The sequence below is a fragment of the Phyllobates terribilis genome, unplaced genomic scaffold (genome assembly GCF_046119375.1).
Source record: "Phyllobates terribilis strain yellow unplaced genomic scaffold, ASM4611937v1 Scaffold_3__8_contigs__length_932513732, whole genome shotgun sequence".
In the NCBI taxonomy this organism is placed as follows: Eukaryota; Metazoa; Chordata; class Amphibia; order Anura; family Dendrobatidae; genus Phyllobates; species Phyllobates terribilis.
The window spans coordinates 358,368,631-358,388,160 of record NW_027362763.1 but is presented as its reverse complement, the minus strand read 5'-3'; the positions used below and the strand labels follow the sequence as shown (position 1 = coordinate 358,388,160).

Below are 19,530 nucleotides of genomic sequence, written 5' to 3'. Positions count from 1 at the left end.
TCATCAAGAGAATGCCAAGAGTGTGCAAAGCAGTCATCAAAGCAAAAGGTGGCTACTTTGAAGAACCTAGAATATAAGACATATTTTCAGTTGTTTCACACTTTTTTGTTAAGTATATAATTCCACATGTGGTAATTCATAGTTTTGATGCCTTCAGTGTGAATGTACAATTTTCATAGTCATGAAAATACAGAAAAATCTTTAAATGAGAAGTTGTGTCCAAACTTTGGGTCTATGTGTCTATATATGTTTTTCTCCTTATGAATAAGAAGCTTTAGAGCCTTGCAGAATACACTAACATGACACAAGCAGCCGTAACCCCCAGTAAATACCTCCGCCAACTTGGAGCACTGGAACTCCTTGTCAGAAATCATTTCAGAGGTAATTTAGAGCGGTTTAGGAGAGGCATATGGGGCTTATCAGAAAAGGCTACAGTTCTAAATGAGATGCATCTCATACTTTTATGACTTATGCACAGGATTCTCCATAAATGTATAATAGACGGACGTCTCACCAATGGGGGCCCCATTGCTTGCTATCAGTGAATTGGTGGTCAGAATTTCCTTTAATTTGTATGGGAATTCTGACCACTTCTCCACAGACAGCAGCATGACATGGGCCCCCATTTTTGAGATAACCAGTGGTCCCATTGGTGGGACCAGCCTCCACTATATATTTATTGCCTATCCTGTGGAGATGTCATAAATTTAGAAGATGGGAATAAGGTTTTCTCTTAATTTTTTCTTCACAGAATCACATTTAATGAACCCTGACTTCCTTTAACCTTTACAAAGCCCTTAATCCATTAGTATTTAAAGCAGATCTGTCATAAAACTGTGCTCTCATGTGGAATGTCAGCACACTATGTATTCAGATCCCCTCTCCTGTTAAACCAAAAAAATTCGGTACTATTTAGCAGATATCAGTTAGATAAAGTAGAATGTTATTTTTTTTATTTATTGGTTCCGCTTAGATGTGATTGACAGGCTGAGGTGTATCTGTATAGAGCCAACAGTTAAAAGAAATCCGTCAACAGGTTTTTGTTACCCCATCATAGACCCTGATTTCAGCAATGTATCACTTACTGGGCTGCTTGCTGCAGTTTTGATAAAAATTCCTTTTTTATCTGCTGCAAATCTACCAGTTCTCTGAATGCTGAGCTCTGTATAACCCCGACCACACCACTGATTGGCAGCTTTCTGTGTACACTGTGCATAGGCACCAACTTGCCAATTGGTCAGCAGGTTTACTAGTCCTCAAGTGATAATGATTTTTGTTTCAGTAGGAGATTATCAAAACTAAAGCAGGTCCATAAGTGACACATCGCTGGAATAATTGTCTCTCTCTCTCTATATTATGCTGCTCTCAGATTAGGTGGCAAAAACCTTGGTGACTGATTCCTTTTAATGCTGAGAAAGGTGGGCGACCACCCCAGACTTATGACTTATGTACGGCAACATGTATCAGCTGTCAGGCTTCCTTTAAATGAGTTGCCCAACAGGTGGAAAAGAAATGGAAGGGATGTTTTTAAAATGATGTAAGGCATACTCATCCGCTCTTACATCTATGGACATAACATATGCCACTCTTGTGGTCTGTGCCACAACTATAAGCAATGTCGTCCTTTTCTTCGGTCTCCTAACCGCTGAGGCTTGTGAATGGGACCTCATTGTTTCTTGTCCTGGCACCACAGACCACCAGATCAGCAGGCGCTGAATCCACGGGGTTAGAGAATGGACTATGTCTCAATTTAAAGTTTTAAAAACGTCCCTCTCATTTTCTAATTTTTTTTTATTTTTTAAGTAGAACAGCAAGCCTGTTTTAATTTATTTCATAACACGGGAACCGACTATGTAATCCTTTGCCCTATTAATGTAACATACAGGAGATTTTTGCATGACACTTTAAAGGGAATCTTTGTTTAGGATTCTCCTTTGTAAGCTGAGCATTTTGTACTTTGGATGCAGCAATGTGACCCTGCTCAGTCAATTATTCAAGTGATCTGTTTAAAGGGTTATTTCCAGAATCTAAAGTTATCCATTCATTGTCTATGGAACAGCTGAAGAGTACAGCTCTATTTTTGGCAATCTCCTAGACAGTCAATGCAGCAGAAGTCAAGCAAGCACACCTCTGCCTCATTCCTGATGGGGCTCTGCCGAGCATTGTTCTCAGGATTCAAAGTTTGCTGGGGGGTGATCAGTAATTTATACTTTATCTTATGGATATTCAATAACTTTAGATTCTGGGAACAAGCCTTTATTTAATATGCATAGAAGGATATGATTATTGTGCTACCCGAAGATTAAAGGGGCTTTCCAGCTAAATACATTGACCTCTGGGATACTGTTAGAAGTTTTCAAGAAGTTATAAGTTATCAAGTTATCTTGTTATCAAGTTTTTACACCTTCACTGAAACCAGTGATTTGGTAGAAGCTCACCGTTTGGTCTATACAGGAGCAGAAGTATATATAGAATTTGGCTTTGCACTGAAACCAGATTTTGCATATGTTTAATCATTTGTGTTTTGTTTATACTTTCCCTGTGGTCTTATTTGAAAAATGTTAATGTGTATTTTTTCTGCAGGTGAGTCTCAAAAAGAATGTGAGCAGTTCATTAAAAAAGCCTTTAGACAAAGGAAACAAGTCGGGGTCTGTGAAGAAAGAGAAGGTCACAAAAAAGGAAGATGGTGAGCTATTCCTACATCAGTAGCAGTTTGTCACCTACCAGAAGTTTTTTGTATTAAGGTAGTTTTGTATTACATATGCCATCATTTACAAGTCTGATCATAGGGACATACGAGGGGCGTTCATTAAAGATTTCTCCAGACCCACTTCCTGTAGACTGAGAGCAATGAAACTTGGCACAGTTATTAGTCCTTCTCTACATTGGTGCCACCTAGGGACACGCACTTCTCCCATCTATTTAAGCAACTGTAAACACCTCTCTTGTAGAAGTCGACAGGTTGCTCCAAAAGCCACGTTGTGACTTCGGAAATCAGTCTCATCATCTGGAAAATGCTTGCCTTTCAAAAATAACTTCATTTTTGGAAAGAGGTGGAAGTCCGATGACGCGAGGTCGGGTGAATAAGGGGGATGTGGTAGAATTTGAAAGCCACAGGTGCTTGCTTCCATTTGGGCAACATGTGAGTTGTGAACTGGTGCATTGTTTTGCAGAAGGCGGACACCTTTGGTGAGCATGCCACGTCTCTTGGTTTTGATGGCCTCCCGCAATTTCCGTAGCAGTGAAGCATAGTATGCCCCAATGATCATGGTACCATTTACTAGGAAATCCATCAATACTACTCCGTGCTAGTCCCAAAATGCTGTGAGCATGACCTTGCCTTCCGAGGGTTGTGCTTGTGCCTTCTTTGCAGGCAGTGAGTCATGATGCTTCCATTGAATCGACTGGACTTTAGTTTCAGGATCCTAGTGATGGACCCAGCTTTCATCCTGTGTGATCAGTCTGTTGAAAAAGTCCTCCTGGTTTCCATGGCGCATCGTCAATCGAGCCTGAGAGCATTCGACTCTTTCCTGCTTCTGGAAAGGTGTGAGCAACCGGGGAACCCAGCGAGCGGATACCTTATGCATGTGAAGATGGTCTTGGATGATTTTTTGCACGGACCCCACACTAATATTTACATTTTGGGCTAGGTGGCGAATGGTTACATGGCGATTTTCCAAAATGGCGACCTCCACTTGCCGGATGGTGTGTTCATCAATAGCAGAGTGGGGTCACCCTGGAATTAGAGCTGTTTGCACCGAAGTCTGGCAACATTTCAATTGACGATGCCAGTTCTTGACTACATCATATGATGGAGAATCACCATAAACCTCTTTCATCTCATGGAACGTCTCCTTTGGTGTGCGACCTTTCAAGTAAAGGAACTTGATGACTGCTCTGTATTCCACTGGGTCCATTATCAACCCTAACACCACTTCAGCACCTGTAAAATCAAGACTGTTATCAGTTCTGAGTTGCAAATTGGCACTTAACCTATAGAGAATTATATCATTACACATGTGAAGTTTCAGCGTCCTGTGATAAATAGAAGTGGGTCAGGGGAAATCTTTAATGAACGCCCCTCGTATGTATTGCAAATTTCAGATTTTATTCATATATATTCACTGATTCAATAGTTGTAATTTTCCTGTATGCACAATCAGTTGTGATCCATGACCATTGCCTTAACTAAATAAGGTCCCCTGGAAACCAATAAATCACACCAGCTCATCATGGTTATTTGTAAATGGGCATTCAGACGGCAGTGTTGGTCTTGTTTATTGGAGAGAAGGATTCTTATTCCACAATCTGCAATTAATACTTGCATTAAAGATAATCTGTCATCAGGAAATGAGACCCCTAACTAAAGGCTTGTTTGTAATGGCCATTTAAAGACTGATTAAGACAGGCATGAAAGCTGGAAGAGCAGTGTCCGCTCACTGGACTTACGATTAAAACTTCAGAGATGAATTGCTCTATAACTTGCAAAGTAAAGGGCCTTACAAACATGCATTTAATTAAGGGTCTAATTTCCTGGTGACAGGTTCTCTTTAGTGTGGTGCCAAGTTATGAGGATTTGTTTAAAAACAATCATACTGTTTTTTTATACATAATGTTCTTTGGCTTTTCTAATCCACAGGCCAGCTTATGCAGATGGAGGAGAAAGGCAAAGGATCAGTGCCCTGGTCAGTTTATGGAGTCTATATCCAGGCAGCTGGAGGTCCTTTTGCATTTTTCGTCATCATGGCCCTGTTTGTGCTCAATGTTGGAAGCACAGCATTCAGCAATTGGTGGCTTAGTTATTGGATTAAGCAAGGAAGCGGGGTAAGATCATCATTTAATGCTAAATGTGATGTAAAAACAGTATCTACTGTAAACACCCTTATTATCCAGGATGGAATAGCCCTATGGATTGAGAGAGATACCATGCAATGTGTTGTACAAGTAGTTTACCTCCTGTAGAAACTGATTTTTGGAAACCTTGTGTATTCTTACAGAACACATCTGTGCTGTTACACAATGAAACTGTGGTCAGTAGTAGCATGAAGGACAATCCTCATATGCTCTATTACACTGGCATCTATGCTCTGTCCATGGTTGTCATGCTGATCCTGAAAGCAGTGCGTGGCGTTGTCTTTGTCAAGGTAATGAATTTTCAGTTATCTTTGGTTGGTCTACTGCTCTGCTTGGATTATTAATGTTCCTTCCTTTAATTGGTTTCAGGGAACTCTCCGAGCTTCTTCTAAACTTCATGATGAACTCTTTAGACGCATTCTCCGGAGCCCCATGAAGTTCTTTGACACCACTCCTACAGGTCGGATTCTTAACAGGTTTTCTAAAGACATGGATGAAGGTGAGTTTTCTTGTACTCTTGAAGAGGTTGTAACCTATTGGTCTCATTCACACACTATTTAGTCAGCATTTTGAAATATTTTCTAGGAGTTTAAAAAGTGGAGTTGGTTTTTCTGCAATTTTTCATGTCCTATACAGCAGCCTATGGGTAGATACTAGAAAAAAGTCAGAGCATGTTGTGGCTTTAATTAAAAAATTTAAAAAAATCTTCAAAAAAAAAAGTATATGTAGATTTTTTTTTTTTGAAAGTTTGCTGTAAAGGTTAAAGTAACTTTAAAGGGAACAGGTCATGTAGCAAAAACGATATTAACCTGCAGATATGGGGTTTATATGCAGGTTAATGGCGTTTTAAAGCCATGAGGCTGCTGCACTAAAAGCCTGGCTACTGGGAGGAAATTAACTTTATTCCTCCCAGCAGCCTCTGACTTTCCATCATAAAGGCGCAGTCTCCACTCAAAACATAGTAAGCAGCATAGTAAGTGCCGGGATGCTGTTACAACCACCGCTCACTATGAACAGTGCGGAGACTGAAGATGCGCCGACCGCGCCACTAAGACTGAAAACCGGAGGCTGCTGGGAGGAATAAAGTTAATTTTCTCCCAGTAGCAGTGCTTTCAGTGTGACGGCCACACGGCTTCAGAACACTATTAACCTGCAGATTAACCCCATATCTGCAGGTTAATAGAATTTTTTGACATGATAGGTTCCCTTCAAGGAGAGTGTTTGACCCACAAAAATTACACAAAACACTATATGAATCCAACCATAATTGGGTAAAAAGGAATCTGTTGCTTACATCCGTTAGTATGTCTCTACTGATAATTCTTAGTTTTATTTTTGATTATTATTTTTTTTAACAATTTTGAACTTTTTGGGAAAATTGAACACACAAATATGAGCTCCTTCAAAGTTTTCTAAAATTTCTATTTCTTTTGTTTGAGACAATGTCCAAATGAGTCATAAGAAAGAAATAAATCACTCCCATTCCTGACAGTGAAGGAGCTGGCACTGTGTTGCAGTTCTTTGCATAATGCCTGGTCAGGTGTAGAGAAAAGAACATGTGGTGTTTGTGGCCTCCATGAGGTGTACGCCCCACTCAGTGGGCACAGTCTGCATGGATACTGTGGAATCCATCTACTGTATTGACCCATTGCAAAAGAAAAGTAGTATATACCGCACCGTACACGTTTTTCTGCGGTGACCCAGTCTGCGGTGCTTTCACACACAGTTAAATAAACAGTATGCGGGCACATATTGGCAAGATGGAGACAAAAAGGATCACACTTTTACTCTGCATCAGTCACCAAACAGAGCTTCCATCAGCAAAATTTGGTGTTTGCCAGGTCTGTCCAAAGTCCTGTGAAAGTGGTTGTAACTGGTGAGACAACCCCTGTAAAATTGTCAGTGGCGGGCAACCTATGTGGATCTGATGGCAAATTCTGATCAAACTGTTTGTCACATTTTACTTTCTGACAAAAACCTTTTAGAATGTTTTTAGGATACTCCTTTATAAACTATTACATTGTATTTTGCCGATCTGACCCCACCTTTGTCATACATTTGCTAATTACCATTAATCATTCTGGGTTTTTTGTTTGTTTTTTTTGCAGTTGATGTCCGCCTTCCCTTTCAAGCTGAAATGTTTGTTCAAAATGTCATACTAGTTTTCTTCTGTCTGGGAGTCATATCTGGTGTCTTCCCATGGTTCCTGTTGGCCGTCGGACCACTTATTATCTTGTTCACCATTTTGCATGTTGTTTCCAGGCAAGTGCTATGTTGCAGACATTTCTGGGACTGTTATAAGCTCTTATTACATGGGTACATTGTGTTAATGTTGATCTATTTAAACAGGTTTTCCAGGGTTAGAATAGAGGGATCGGCTTTTTTTCTTCTTTTCCAGCACAAGAATCATGTGTGTCCATGGATGGTGTCAGGTGTTGCAGCTCATCCTTATTGGTAGTATTTAAGAGGATTTGCGGTACCAGACTCCGTCCATGGAGATATGTGGCACAGCCTTAAAGGGGTTGTCCAGTCCAAATCGATAAGTCTGCAGCCACTCTGTGTGACTTGGGAATCCCCACCCAGCGCAGGCACTGTCCGCTGCGGGGAATCACCGATTTCTGAGCCGGTACCGGAGGATATGTATGAGTTATACATACTCTCGGCCAGTGGGCGCGGCCTCGCTTCCAAACATCTGTATGAAGTAAGGCCACGCCCTCCAGTCAACCACGCCCACTGGCCGGCAGCATCACTGGACGGAGCAAGGTGTGTATGGAGTGAGTGCATGCCCACTAGACGGGCCCTGCCCGGGAGTATGTATAACTCATACATACCCTCCTGTTCCGGCTCAGAAACCGGCGAATCCCTGAATAGTGAGTGCAGTGTATGTGTGTATGGTATATAGTGATATTCTCACCGACTACCACTCTCTCCAGTTTCCAGTGCCGTTTTCCTCTTCTCAGTGATGTCACCGCTCTTCAGATTCATGTTGTGTTCTGCATGACCCAGAAGTGGGTTTTACCGTGTAAGTCTATGGAGTGTTAGGAATGGGGTACCATAGACTTGCATTATAAAAGATACTTTTTGCTCATGCAGTGAGCCAGCTAGTTAGAATTGCAGTGATGTCACTGAGAAGAGGAGCACAATGGCAGTAGGTAAGTATATTAATACACTCACACTAAATTACATGCACATATACACACATTTAATGAAGAAAACTAATAATGGAAGGGCTTCTTTAATGGTGCAATGTTATGTTCTTTAACTGCAGTTTTGATGAAGATGAAAATTTTACCCCTTAAGGGCTGCCACCATAATAGTATGGCACACAGTTGAGGTGCCCTGGCTAGCAAGAGCATGACAAAGGCTGTAATCACCCCTTAAATGTTGCTATCAGGAAACAAGGGAATAATTTTCCATTGATTGGGGTACAGGAGGCAACAGATGAGAGGATGTATACATTTATATGAGGAGACAGCCTGGGTCTAAAGGATACTAGTACTTTCTATGATACCTGTTGTTAGAAAATACTAAGTATGTCCGGACAACGGGCTGTAAATATGTAATATCAAAGAGGTTGTCCACTATTTTAGCATTGATGACCTATCCTAAGGATAAATCATTAATGTCTAATCGGTCTGGGTCCGACACCCAGCACCCCCGCTGATCAGCTGGTGTCGGGGCCGCCGGCTGGAACTGCTCAATTGCAGAGTTTCTCTGACTTCTGATAGTAGCTGCAGCTGGGTTCTGCACATCTGCCTCCTATTGATTTGAATAGGAGACGAGTGTGTAGTACACCAAGAACAGCTGATCAGTAGGAGTGCCGGGTGTAGGACCCCGACCAATCAGACATTGATGACCTCTCCTAAGCATGGGTCATCAATGGTAAAGTAGTGGACAACCTTTTTAAGGAATTAAAAAGAATTTTAAAGAGTAATTCCCATTATATATCCTGTGGCTATGCCATAATGCTTGCAACAAGTATCTGCTATGTGCCAATTCCATCTTTAGGGCCTATGTGGGTTTCCACTTAACATTTCATAACCTCTGTTAATGGAGAGGTGGTCTCACATGTGCAACATGAACAGGAGTTCCAGACACAGCCGATTTATTCTTTTACAGCACTGTTTTTAGGCCTACCAGAGAAGCAAATGGAGCAATCTGGACATGCACTGCCACCCCTCCAGTCACAATGGCTGTGAGATGGGGAGCTGTGAGCCCTGGTCTAGAGAGAGTTGCAGGTCTCATCTTCTGTGGATATGCCTTAATTGTCTAACATGAAAATAACCCTCTGAAAATATAAATTAAGGCGAATAATGTAAAACAGGGACACCGTTAACAAATGACATTACATGGCGGTCATTGAACCAAATCTAATAAACCTATTTAATATTTACTTGAGAGGCTTCAAATGAGAAGCTGAAACGTCTCATGTACCTGGGGGAATAAAGTCCACTTTTTTTCACATATTTTTTATTTTTATTAGAGTGCTGTGTCTATTCTATTTGTTTTACCTATTTCATATATACACATACCTGTGACCACCTGATTACATTTTTTTTTGCATTTTGCTAAGAATAAAATATTAGTGAATCACTAACCTACCGTATATGTGTACCCCAGATGAATGTACAACTATAACAATAATTTAGGAATGCCTATAGGCAATAACAGTCCCTTGTCATCAAAGGATTAAACATCCATTAATATGTTGTGAAAAATTATGCAAATGTATATTGATAAAAGTAACGAATACTATTCATCTGTTACAGGGTGTTCATTCGAGAGCTGAAGAGACTGGATAACATTACGCAAAGTCCATTCTTGTCACACATAACATCAAGTATTCAAGGGCTTTCTACCATTCACGCATACAGCAAAGGACATGAGTTTCTGCACAGGTCGGTGTCCTTTTGCCATTGGTTGAAGAAGGTTGATATTCATAGAAGACTATAGTAATTTCTTGTCTCACCCTCCTATATTTTTCTGATTACTTTTCAGATATCAGGAGTTGTTGGACAATAACCAGGCCCCCTTCTATCTGTTTAATTGTGCCATGCGCTGGTTGGCTATTCGCCTGGATATAATCAGTATATCCCTAATCACTACTACTGGCCTCATGATTGTGTTAATGCATGGGGAAATCTCTCCAGCATACGCTGGACTTGCAATGTCGTACGCAGTACAGGTTAGTGAAGGATTTATTTCATTGGATTTGTATTGTGTTATTCTCCCATTCTGGACAGGCCATTTATATTCTACACTGCTGCCACCTTGATCAAAGAGATTAGTTTGTTCAGTTTTATGACTCTGCATGGCAAATTTCACCCAATGTCACTATGTGAGCAATGACGTGCCATTGTTCTGACATTTCATAATTGTGTTGCAGTATTTTGCTTCAATTTGATATATTTCATAACACGCAAGCTGTATCTTTGAACAGTCATGTTTAAAGGGGTTGTCCAGTATTCAACTAAAAGTCTGCAGTTACTCTGTGACTGCAGACTTGTGAATCTTCACTTTGTCATCACACACCCTGCATGCTACGAGGATTTTCAGGTGCCAGGAGTGGCAGTCATGTGGCCGCAAATATGCGATACGCCAGGCTACATTCCGATTAGACAGTTTCCGGCATCGCTCAATACACTTGCATTAAGCGAGACCGTGCCCATCTAGTCAAAATGTGGCCGGGAGTATGCATGTCTGCAGTCGCTCTATATAGTTTGTAGTTTTAGATTGGACAACCCCTTTGTCATGTCAAGACTTTACTTACCAACCAGCATTGTGCATACATAGTCATGTTGAAGTTGCTGTCTGTTGTTAAAGGGGTTGTCTTATCGACAGGATATGCCATAAATGCTCAGAAGATGCAGGTCCCACATCTGGGACCCACGTCTATCAGGAGTAGAGAGGTGGCTGCGAACATGAATCTCTTTGTTTAGCTCTCTGGGTATGGCATAAATATGCCAGATAGGGTACACTCATTTAAACTATCTATTTTGAATTACAGAGTCATAACTTTCTTTCGTGCATTTGTGAAGATTTTGCGAAGTTTTTAGTAATGCATCGGTTTTAAGCTTTATTGTTCTTATGTTTTGTATTCCAGTTGACAGGACTATTCCAGTTTACAGTCCGACTTGCATCAGAAACAGAAGCTCGATTCACATCAGTAGAACGCATCAGTCATTACATCAAGGTAAGCATCAGTGTTAAAAGGGGTTGTCCACTACTTAGATATTGATGACCTATCCTCAATATCAGATTGATGATGGTCTGACACCCCCACCAATCAGCTATTATCTCCGGTGGTAGCAGTTGCTGCTCGTAAGACCCCCACCGATCTGATATTGATGACCTATTTTAAGGATAGATCACCAATATCACTGATTTTTGCATCACATGTTCTAGGCATACGTGTTCATGTTCATAACTACTTTTTGTGCTTTCTGTAACAGATTTTCAGTGTTGTGATCAGAGGACCTGTCATGTCATCAAGAACCTAAAATTGACAGTCTAGCTTTTAGAGCTCCTGATTCCTCTGCACCTCTTATTTTTCTTGTGTCAATGGGGCATGAACCTGAGCTGCTCCTTCACAGTCCAATGACCCATGTCACAGCAGCTCCAGCAGATTGCTCTTGTGAGATTTACATTGTCTCACAAAACCAAGCAGGGTTTGCAGTACTTATGTGTATGCAGGACGGGAACTTCACATCGGTGACTTCTGGATGTTCTCCGCTTCCTCTATGGGTCTGCTGCAAGCTGGCTTGTTCCTTTGCCTCTTTATCCGCTTGCAGTGTGAAAATAAAGCCTGAGGTTCTGATATATTGTATGTGTCACAAGATCACACTGCTGGAGCTGCTCTGACACGGTCTATGAATTCTCTGCGTTCTTAGAAAAAAAGGGCTCAGCAATAAGAGAAATATCAGCTATACACTATATAGTTTAAGCGTTTGAGGACATGACACATTTATTAAGTTTTCATTTAATCTAAGCAAATATTGTAGTGGATCCCAGCCAAGGAACCCATTTCTTGTTCTTGTGAGAAGTCTGTGTGTTTTTGTTAAGGGCGTTTTGCTGAGATTTATTCATGATCACCAGGTCAGGTTGATCAGCATTGTGTATGAATAAGAGTTTTCCGATGCTCATTATTCCCATACAATTGTTGTTTTCCATTTAGACATTGGCCCTTGAAGCTCCTGCCAGAATTAAGAACAAGGCTCCTCCTGCAGATTGGCCCCAAGAGGGAGAGATCATTTTTGAAACTGCAGGAATGAGATACAGAGAAAACCTACCCTTGGTACTGAAGAAAGTGTCTTTTACCATCAAGCCTAAAGAGAAGGTTGGAATTGTGGGAAGGACTGGGTCAGGTGAGAGAAATATATATTACATATATGAAGAATGGGATTGTGTGGTTCCATGATGACTTATTGCATTTTAACTATTAAACCTTATTTTGCCCCATAGGAAAGAGCTCTCTCGGCATGGCACTTTTTCGACTTGTGGAACTTTCTAATGGTTGCATAAAAATAGACTGTGTAAACATTAGTGACATTGGCTTAGCAGACTTGCGCAGCAAGCTATCTATTATACCCCAGGAGCCTGTCTTGTTCAGTGGCACTGTCCGGTAAGCACATTTAAAATAATCTAGGTCCCATCTCTTTCCCCATAAAATTTGTCATAGTTCTTCTCAATGCTAAAAGTATGAAACAATCAGTCAGCGGTTAGCCAAACTTTGTTTGCTGCATATGCATAGTACCAAGATGTTCTGGGGGGTGGCAACATACATGTTGTCTAATAGGCCGTGTATGGGGTGGTTTAAAGATAGAACCGTCATATGTAAGAGTTACTTTCTCTCTACAGAATGTTTATCTGCAAACCAGATCTCCAATTTCTGTAACAAAATTATAATATTCATTACTTTAAATCCCTAGCTCCAACTTGGATCCTTTTAATCAATACTCGGAGGAGCAGATTTGGGATGCCCTGGAAAGGACACACATGAAGGAATGTGTAAGTTAATATCCGCACTTATATTTTAAAGGAAACCCATCATTAGATTGAGAGGTCTCTCTTGTGTGTAGCTATGTTGAGACCTGTCAGTCAACGAGAGCAGGGCGCGGAGAAGCTCCCTGGGGGCAGCGCTGGACTAGTCAGCCAGGAGACACAGTCCCTAGTCGGCTTTCAAATACAATGACCAGTTCCCTTTAAGTGACTGAATTAAGATGCTATTCAGCCACATTTTTGAAGCATTCACTATTTTACATTTCTACAACATATTGGTTTCTTCATGCTAGGTTGCCCAACTACCTCTCAAGCTTGAAAGTGAAGTTTTGGAGAATGGAGAGAATTTCTCAGTGGGAGAACGCCAGTTAATGTGCATAGCGCGAGCTTTATTACGTAGATGTAAGGTAAGTCAGCTGCTGGGTATATCAGAATGTTATCTTTACAGGGCTGATGAAAATGAAGGTATTGCTGTGCTTACTGTCATTAAAAATACTGTTAAGCTGATCTGTGTTTGATAATGCCTATAGTTTATAAAGGAAGCTGTAAATATCTTTGTAGAAACATCTTCAAAATTGCATGAATTTATACAGTGGGGAAAATTTTTCAAGTTTTCCCACCTACAAAGAATGGAGAGGTCTGTAATTTTTATCGTAGGTACACTTCAACTGTGAGAGACAGAAACTAAAAAAAAAATCCCATTGTATGATTTTTAAATAATGTAATTGTATTTTATTGCATGAAATAAATATTTGATCACCAGCAAGAATTCTGTCTCTCACAGACCTGTTAGTTTTCTTTAAGAAGCCCTCCTACTCTGCACTCATTACCTGTATTAATTGCACCTGTTTTACCTGTATAAAGGACACCTGTCCACACACTCCAACCTCTCCACCATGGCCCACTGTATATGGGGATGAAAGTCTGCTGCTTAGTGTAATGCTTTTTATTCTATTTAAATAGGATCTATCACCAGATTTCCCAATACAGACCACATGCTTTATTAAAAAGATTTCTTGGACCTGATAGGACTTGTGTACTTACCTTGAAATTCCATATCAAAACTACTGTATAATACTTTTTAAAAAATTTTCCTACCCATTTGAAGATCAGCTAGAGCTGGATGTTGTGCTAGTGAATTACATATTTTAGAGGATAAGGATATTCTTGCCTTTTCTTTTCCCCGCTCTTCTTAAAGGGGTTGTTCCTTGCAGCACCCCCAAGCTTTCAGTCATGGAGGCTTCAGTTACTGTGCAGTACATAGTAAGCTGTGGCTATAGCCTCGCCCCAGCACTGACTGACAGCTGGCTTAGCAGTGTGTCAGGGCAGTGTACTAGTGGTGACTAAAGCCACACCGGCCATGCCTCTATGACTGAAATTCGGAGGCTCCCGAGAGGAATAAGTTCATTTCCTACTCGTATCTGAGCTCTCAATGCAGCAGCCACACTGCTTTAGTAAGCTATTAACCTGCATATTATCCCTATATCTGCCGGTTAATAGCGTTTTTGATATGACAGATTCCTTTTAATACAAGACCATGATCATGGTGAGTTGAAGCTAGAGCAGAACTGGGAACTTAATATACATTTCTTGAACACACACAACATTGAACATAGACATGAGGTATATATGAACTGCTGTATTTTCACATTGTATGTGCATAAGGAGTCTGCTTAAATCTGCACCAGATTTTTGCTACCCCATCAGAAAGCAACATGATGTATCACTTACTGGGCTGCTTTCTGCAGTTATGATAAAATCCCTGTTTTATCTGTTGCAGATCTATCCGTTCTCTGAATGCTGAGCTGTGCATAAACCTCTCACAACACTGACACATTTCTCTGTACACTGTACATTTGGCAGACAGCTGCCAATCAGTTGGTGGGTGCGAGGTTATACAGAGATCATGAATATGGAGGACTCGTTTAGTGGTCCTCTAGTGATAATCTGCTGATAAAATAGTGATATTACCTACTGCAATCAGACCAGTAAGTGACACACAGCTGAAATCAGGTCTCTTGTTTCTCCATGTTGCTGCTCTCAGGTTAGATGGCAAAAATCTGTTGACAGATTCCCTTTATAATTTACAGTTATATGAAAAAGTTTGGGCACCCCTATTAATCTTAAGCTTAATGTTTTATAAAAATTGGTGTTTTTGCAACAGCCATTTCAGTTTGATATATGTAATAACTGTTGGACACAGTAATGTTTCTGCCTTGAAATGAGGTTTACTGTACTAACAGAAAATGTGCAATCTGCATTCAAACAAAATTTGACAGGTGCATAAGTATGGGCACCTCACCAGAAAAGTGACATTAATATTTAGTAGATCCTCCTTTTGCAAAAATAACAGCCTCTAGTCGCTTCCTGTAGCTTTGAATGATTTCCTGGATCCTGGATGAAGGTATTTTTGACCATTCCTCTTTACAAAAAAATTCCAGTTCAGTTAAGTTTGATGGTCGCCGAGCATGGACAGCCCTCTTCAAATGATCCCACAGATGTTCAATGATATTCAGGTCTGGGGACTGGGATGGCCATTCCAGAACATTGTAATTGTTCCTCTGCATGAATGCCTGAGTAGATTTGGAGCGGTGTTTTGGATCATTGTCTTGCTGAAAGATCCATCCCCTGCGTAACTTCAACTTTGTCACTGATTCATGAACATTATTGTCAAGAATCTGCTGATACTGAGTGGAATCCATGCGTCCCTCAACTTTAACAAGATTCCCTGTGCCGGCATTGGCCACACAGCCCCAAAGCATGATGGAACCTCCACCAAATTTTACTGTGGGTAGCAAGTGTTTTTCTTGGAATGCTGTGTTTTTTTGCCGCCATGCATAACGCCTTTTTGTATGACCAAACAACTCAATCTTGGTTTCATCAGTCCACAGGACCTTCTTCCAAAAAGAAATTGGCTTCTCCAAATGTGCTTTTGCATACCTCAGCCAACTCTGTTTGTGGCGTGCTTGCAGAAACGGCTTCTTTCGCATCAGTCTCCCATACAGCTTCTCCTTGTGCAAAGTGCGTTGTATAGTTGACCGATGCACAGTGACACCATCTGCAGCAAGTTGATGCTGCAGCTCTCTGGAGGTGGTCTGAGGATTGTCCTTGACTGATCTCACCATTCTTCTTCTCTGCCTTTCTGATGTTTTTCTTGGCCTGCCACTTCTGGCCTTAACAAGAACTGTCCCTGTGTTCTTCCATTTCCTTACTATGTTCCTCACAGTGGAAACTGACAGGTTAAATCTCTGAGACAGCTTTTTGTATCCTTCCCCTGAACAACTATGTTGAATAATCTTTGTTTTCAGATCATTTGACAGTTGTTTTGAGGAGCCCATGATGCCACTCTTCAGAGGAGATTCGAACAGGAGAACAACTTGCAAGTGGCCACTTTAAGTAGCTTTTCTCATGATTGCATACACCTGGCTATGAAGTTCAAAGCTCAATGAGGTTACCAAACCAAAAAAAGTGCTTTAGTAAGTCAGTAAAAGTAGGTAGGAGTATTTAAAACAAGAAAATGATAAGGGTGCCCATACTTATGCACCTGTCAAATTTTGTTTGAATGCAAATTGCACATTTTCTGTTAGTACAATAAACCTCATTTCAAGGCAGAAACATTACTGTGTCCAACAGTTATTACATATATCAAACTGAAATAGCTGTTGCAAAAACACCAATTTTTATAAAACATTAAGCTTAAGATTAATAGGGGTGCCCAAACTTTTTCATATAACTGTATTATGCTTACTTATATAGTGTCATCATATTCCGCAGCGCTTTACAGACATTATTATCATTATCCCTATTTGGGCTCAGAATATAAATTCCTTATTTATATGTCTTTAAACATTCTTGTTGCAAAGTGATTTTTATTAAGTCAATGTATCTAGAAAAAAAACCTTTACAATTACTTTTCCATGTTAACAGACAAAAAAATAAACCCTGTACATTTGGATCTTGCAATCGTACTTTCTTTCATTCCTACTTATTAGTAACCTACTGAATGTATTTTAGCAGAAAGTTGAAAACTGGTGAAAACTTCTACATAGAGCTGTAGAAATTAAAACTATTCTGAAAATATTTGGGACCTATTACAAAGTTGCCTCATTTTTTATTTTAATTGCATGGGAACAGCTAAAAAGAAAAATGATTATGCGGTTGTATATAGCCCGTAATCTTTACTGAGTGAGTATGAAGTTCATCAGAATTAGGACTCTGTTAAAGAAGCACCTTCCGTGGGGAGTATAGATAGCCCTGATGTATAGGAAGGGCTTTATTACAAAGCTGGATCACCCTTTAAAGCATAGTTTCACTGCATTTTATGCTGTTTGCGTTGTAAATTAAATAAGATTGAGTTTTTTGTAAGGCTTTAAATTTACATTAACGTTGATTGTTTATGCTCGGTGTTAGATTCTCATTCTTGATGAAGCCACAGCTGCCATGGACGCAGAGACGGACCTTTTAATCCAGGAAACTATAAGGGAGGCATTTTCAGACTGCACAATGTTGACCATAGCTCACCGTCTCAACACTGTACTTGGTTGTGACCGTATTATGGTGCTAGCACAAGGACAGGTTAGTGAAAAGAATCTAGCAATGGGATTTTTATTGTGGATATAATGAAGTATTCATTAATTGTTAACCGTGTTACTACATGACCTTGTGAGTAATATTGTTTAAAAATACTATTTCATTTTGTGTATCCAGCTCCCGCACAGACCTACATGTCTTTGTTATTCTTTGTTATCTTGTTGTCTTTGGTCTGATTGTCTCAGCATTTTGATACGCCTTTCACACAGCCATGGTAAAGAGCACATATATGCCCAATGCAAGTCTATAAGGCCGGTTTCACAAATTGCACGACCTATGAGACTGCTGAGTCCAGGTCACTAGACCTGTGGTTTGACTGGCAATCATGGTCCGTATTCGTACTGATAATCAGTTGTCTGAATTCGGACTAAGACTATTTGGAAATTAAGTTGTTTTTTGAGCCAGTCTGCAGATTAATCACAAAATCCACTAATAATGAATTATCAGCCACTCTCAGAAGCTTTCAAACTGTTTGATTTCAGATGCTACTATTTAATTCTGAAATAAATGAAAACAGCAGAGTCATAAACATATGTTGTAGGTATTGTAAGGATGCAGCTGGACAGGTCCTGGATGGGGAGATAGTGTCAGCTAGGTTGGTCTCGGTGATTTGAAGCCCGGAGAGCAGGTTCTAGCAAATATATAAATATAAATATATATATATATATATATATATATATATAATATATATATATATATATATATATATCTGGGTCCGGGCTTTAGGAGCAGATAGAGGAGCTGATTGGGACTGGGTGCTCCCATATGTCCAATGTAGTTAATTTAAAATGCGCCTGAGCTGTTTCAGAGGTGGTCTGTCAGTGAAGTTGGAAAGACTTGTGATCCTTTGCAGATTCTTGTGGAACTAGTGGTAATCTGCGGTATATGGACTGTTTTCTTTAGTATATCTTTTTGCCTAGAAAAGGCTGTGTTCTTGTTTGGTGTCTTCCTGAAGTTTAAGAAACACAATAAAGTTAACTTGTTTGGACCAGATCTCATCACCTGAGTGTACGCTACCGACTACCAAAGAGCACTAATCCTTACCTTACATTATACTAAAAAAAAAAGTGTAGTGGCTGAATTATGTGTTTTCAGGAGCGCACCACTCAAAGCACTTTTCATTTTTACTCCTTAAAGAACTTGCAAATAATCCTTTAAAAATGTTAATTATTAATGATATGGGTGCACCTTTGCATTTTTTATGTCACTAATGTGTTTTTATTGGTTACAGGTTATGGAATTTGACACACCGTCTGCCTTGCTTTCCAATGAGAATACTCGTTTCTACTCTATGTTTGCTGCAGCAGATAACAAGATTACCGTGAAGGGCTAAATAATGAGCACCTCAGCTAAACCCCACATCGCGGGGCTGTGCGCTGCTTCTCATTCCCTGCCTGTGGCAGGCTCAATCCCTACCTTTTTTTTTCTCTTGACTGAAAATATGGTATATTTTGCCTTTTTAATTTTCCTTCTATTGTTTTAGATTTTTTTTTTTTATTTTTTTTTTTTTTTAGCACAAACCAATTCAGGACTGATTTAGATATTTTTTTTAACCGTTTGAAAGAATATTCATGTTCTATTGTATTTATTCCTACTACTAAAGGTAAAAATATATGCGTTTTCGTTATGAAATGCACTGAAAATAATTAAAATGGTTCAGGCAACCATACTTCTGTATGTAGCCAGCTTAGAATGAAGCTTTCTACATGCGTCTGTATATAGCCTATATTTACTGTGAAGATGTAAGCTGGTTTATTTTATATTAAAATGAGCACTGGGTTAACTGAAATATATGGGTGTGGATTTTATGCAAACGTTTGACTGTAAATGTGTTTTCACAATTTTTATATAAAACGTTTTGTATATTTAACCAATTAGCAATGGGAGATGGTAGGGTGGGAGTCAACTGAAGGGGGCCAATTTTCAATAGTGTTTGGGGGACCACTACTATGATAGTACTTTCTTCAGGATCAGGAGAATTTTGTTGGATTAGTCCATAATATGAAAAAGTTGAAGAGTTCCAATTCCTATCTGGGGTTGTGATGTGTGGGTGCACTAAGCTTCCATATAAACCAGTAACACCACAGA

The 19,530-nt window shown here is 39.9% G+C and overlaps 1 protein-coding gene across 2 annotated transcripts in view; it reads left to right on the top strand.

Annotated features, from left to right (window-relative positions):
• ABCC5 (ATP binding cassette subfamily C member 5) overlaps nucleotides 1-18,954 on the top strand; it is an 85,203-nt gene extending 66,249 nt beyond the window's left edge. For both annotated transcript variants that reach the window (XM_073675307.1, XM_073675308.1), the window contains exons 17-30: nucleotides 2,584-2,686; nucleotides 4,640-4,824; nucleotides 4,998-5,144; nucleotides 5,224-5,353; nucleotides 6,963-7,116; nucleotides 9,624-9,752; nucleotides 9,853-10,039; nucleotides 10,958-11,047; nucleotides 12,029-12,218; nucleotides 12,316-12,475; nucleotides 12,783-12,861; nucleotides 13,146-13,259; nucleotides 17,263-17,427; nucleotides 18,674-18,954. In XM_073675307.1, the coding sequence (XP_073531408.1) occupies nucleotides 2,584-2,686; nucleotides 4,640-4,824; nucleotides 4,998-5,144; nucleotides 5,224-5,353; nucleotides 6,963-7,116; nucleotides 9,624-9,752; nucleotides 9,853-10,039; nucleotides 10,958-11,047; nucleotides 12,029-12,218; nucleotides 12,316-12,475; nucleotides 12,783-12,861; nucleotides 13,146-13,259; nucleotides 17,263-17,427; nucleotides 18,674-18,775 (1,935 nt within the window). In that variant the 3' untranslated portion in view covers nucleotides 18,776-18,954. The remainder of the gene's footprint in view (nucleotides 1-2,583; nucleotides 2,687-4,639; nucleotides 4,825-4,997; nucleotides 5,145-5,223; nucleotides 5,354-6,962; nucleotides 7,117-9,623; nucleotides 9,753-9,852; nucleotides 10,040-10,957; nucleotides 11,048-12,028; nucleotides 12,219-12,315; nucleotides 12,476-12,782; nucleotides 12,862-13,145; nucleotides 13,260-17,262; nucleotides 17,428-18,673) is intronic.
• The last annotated feature ends 576 nt before the right edge of the window (nucleotides 18,955-19,530 follow it).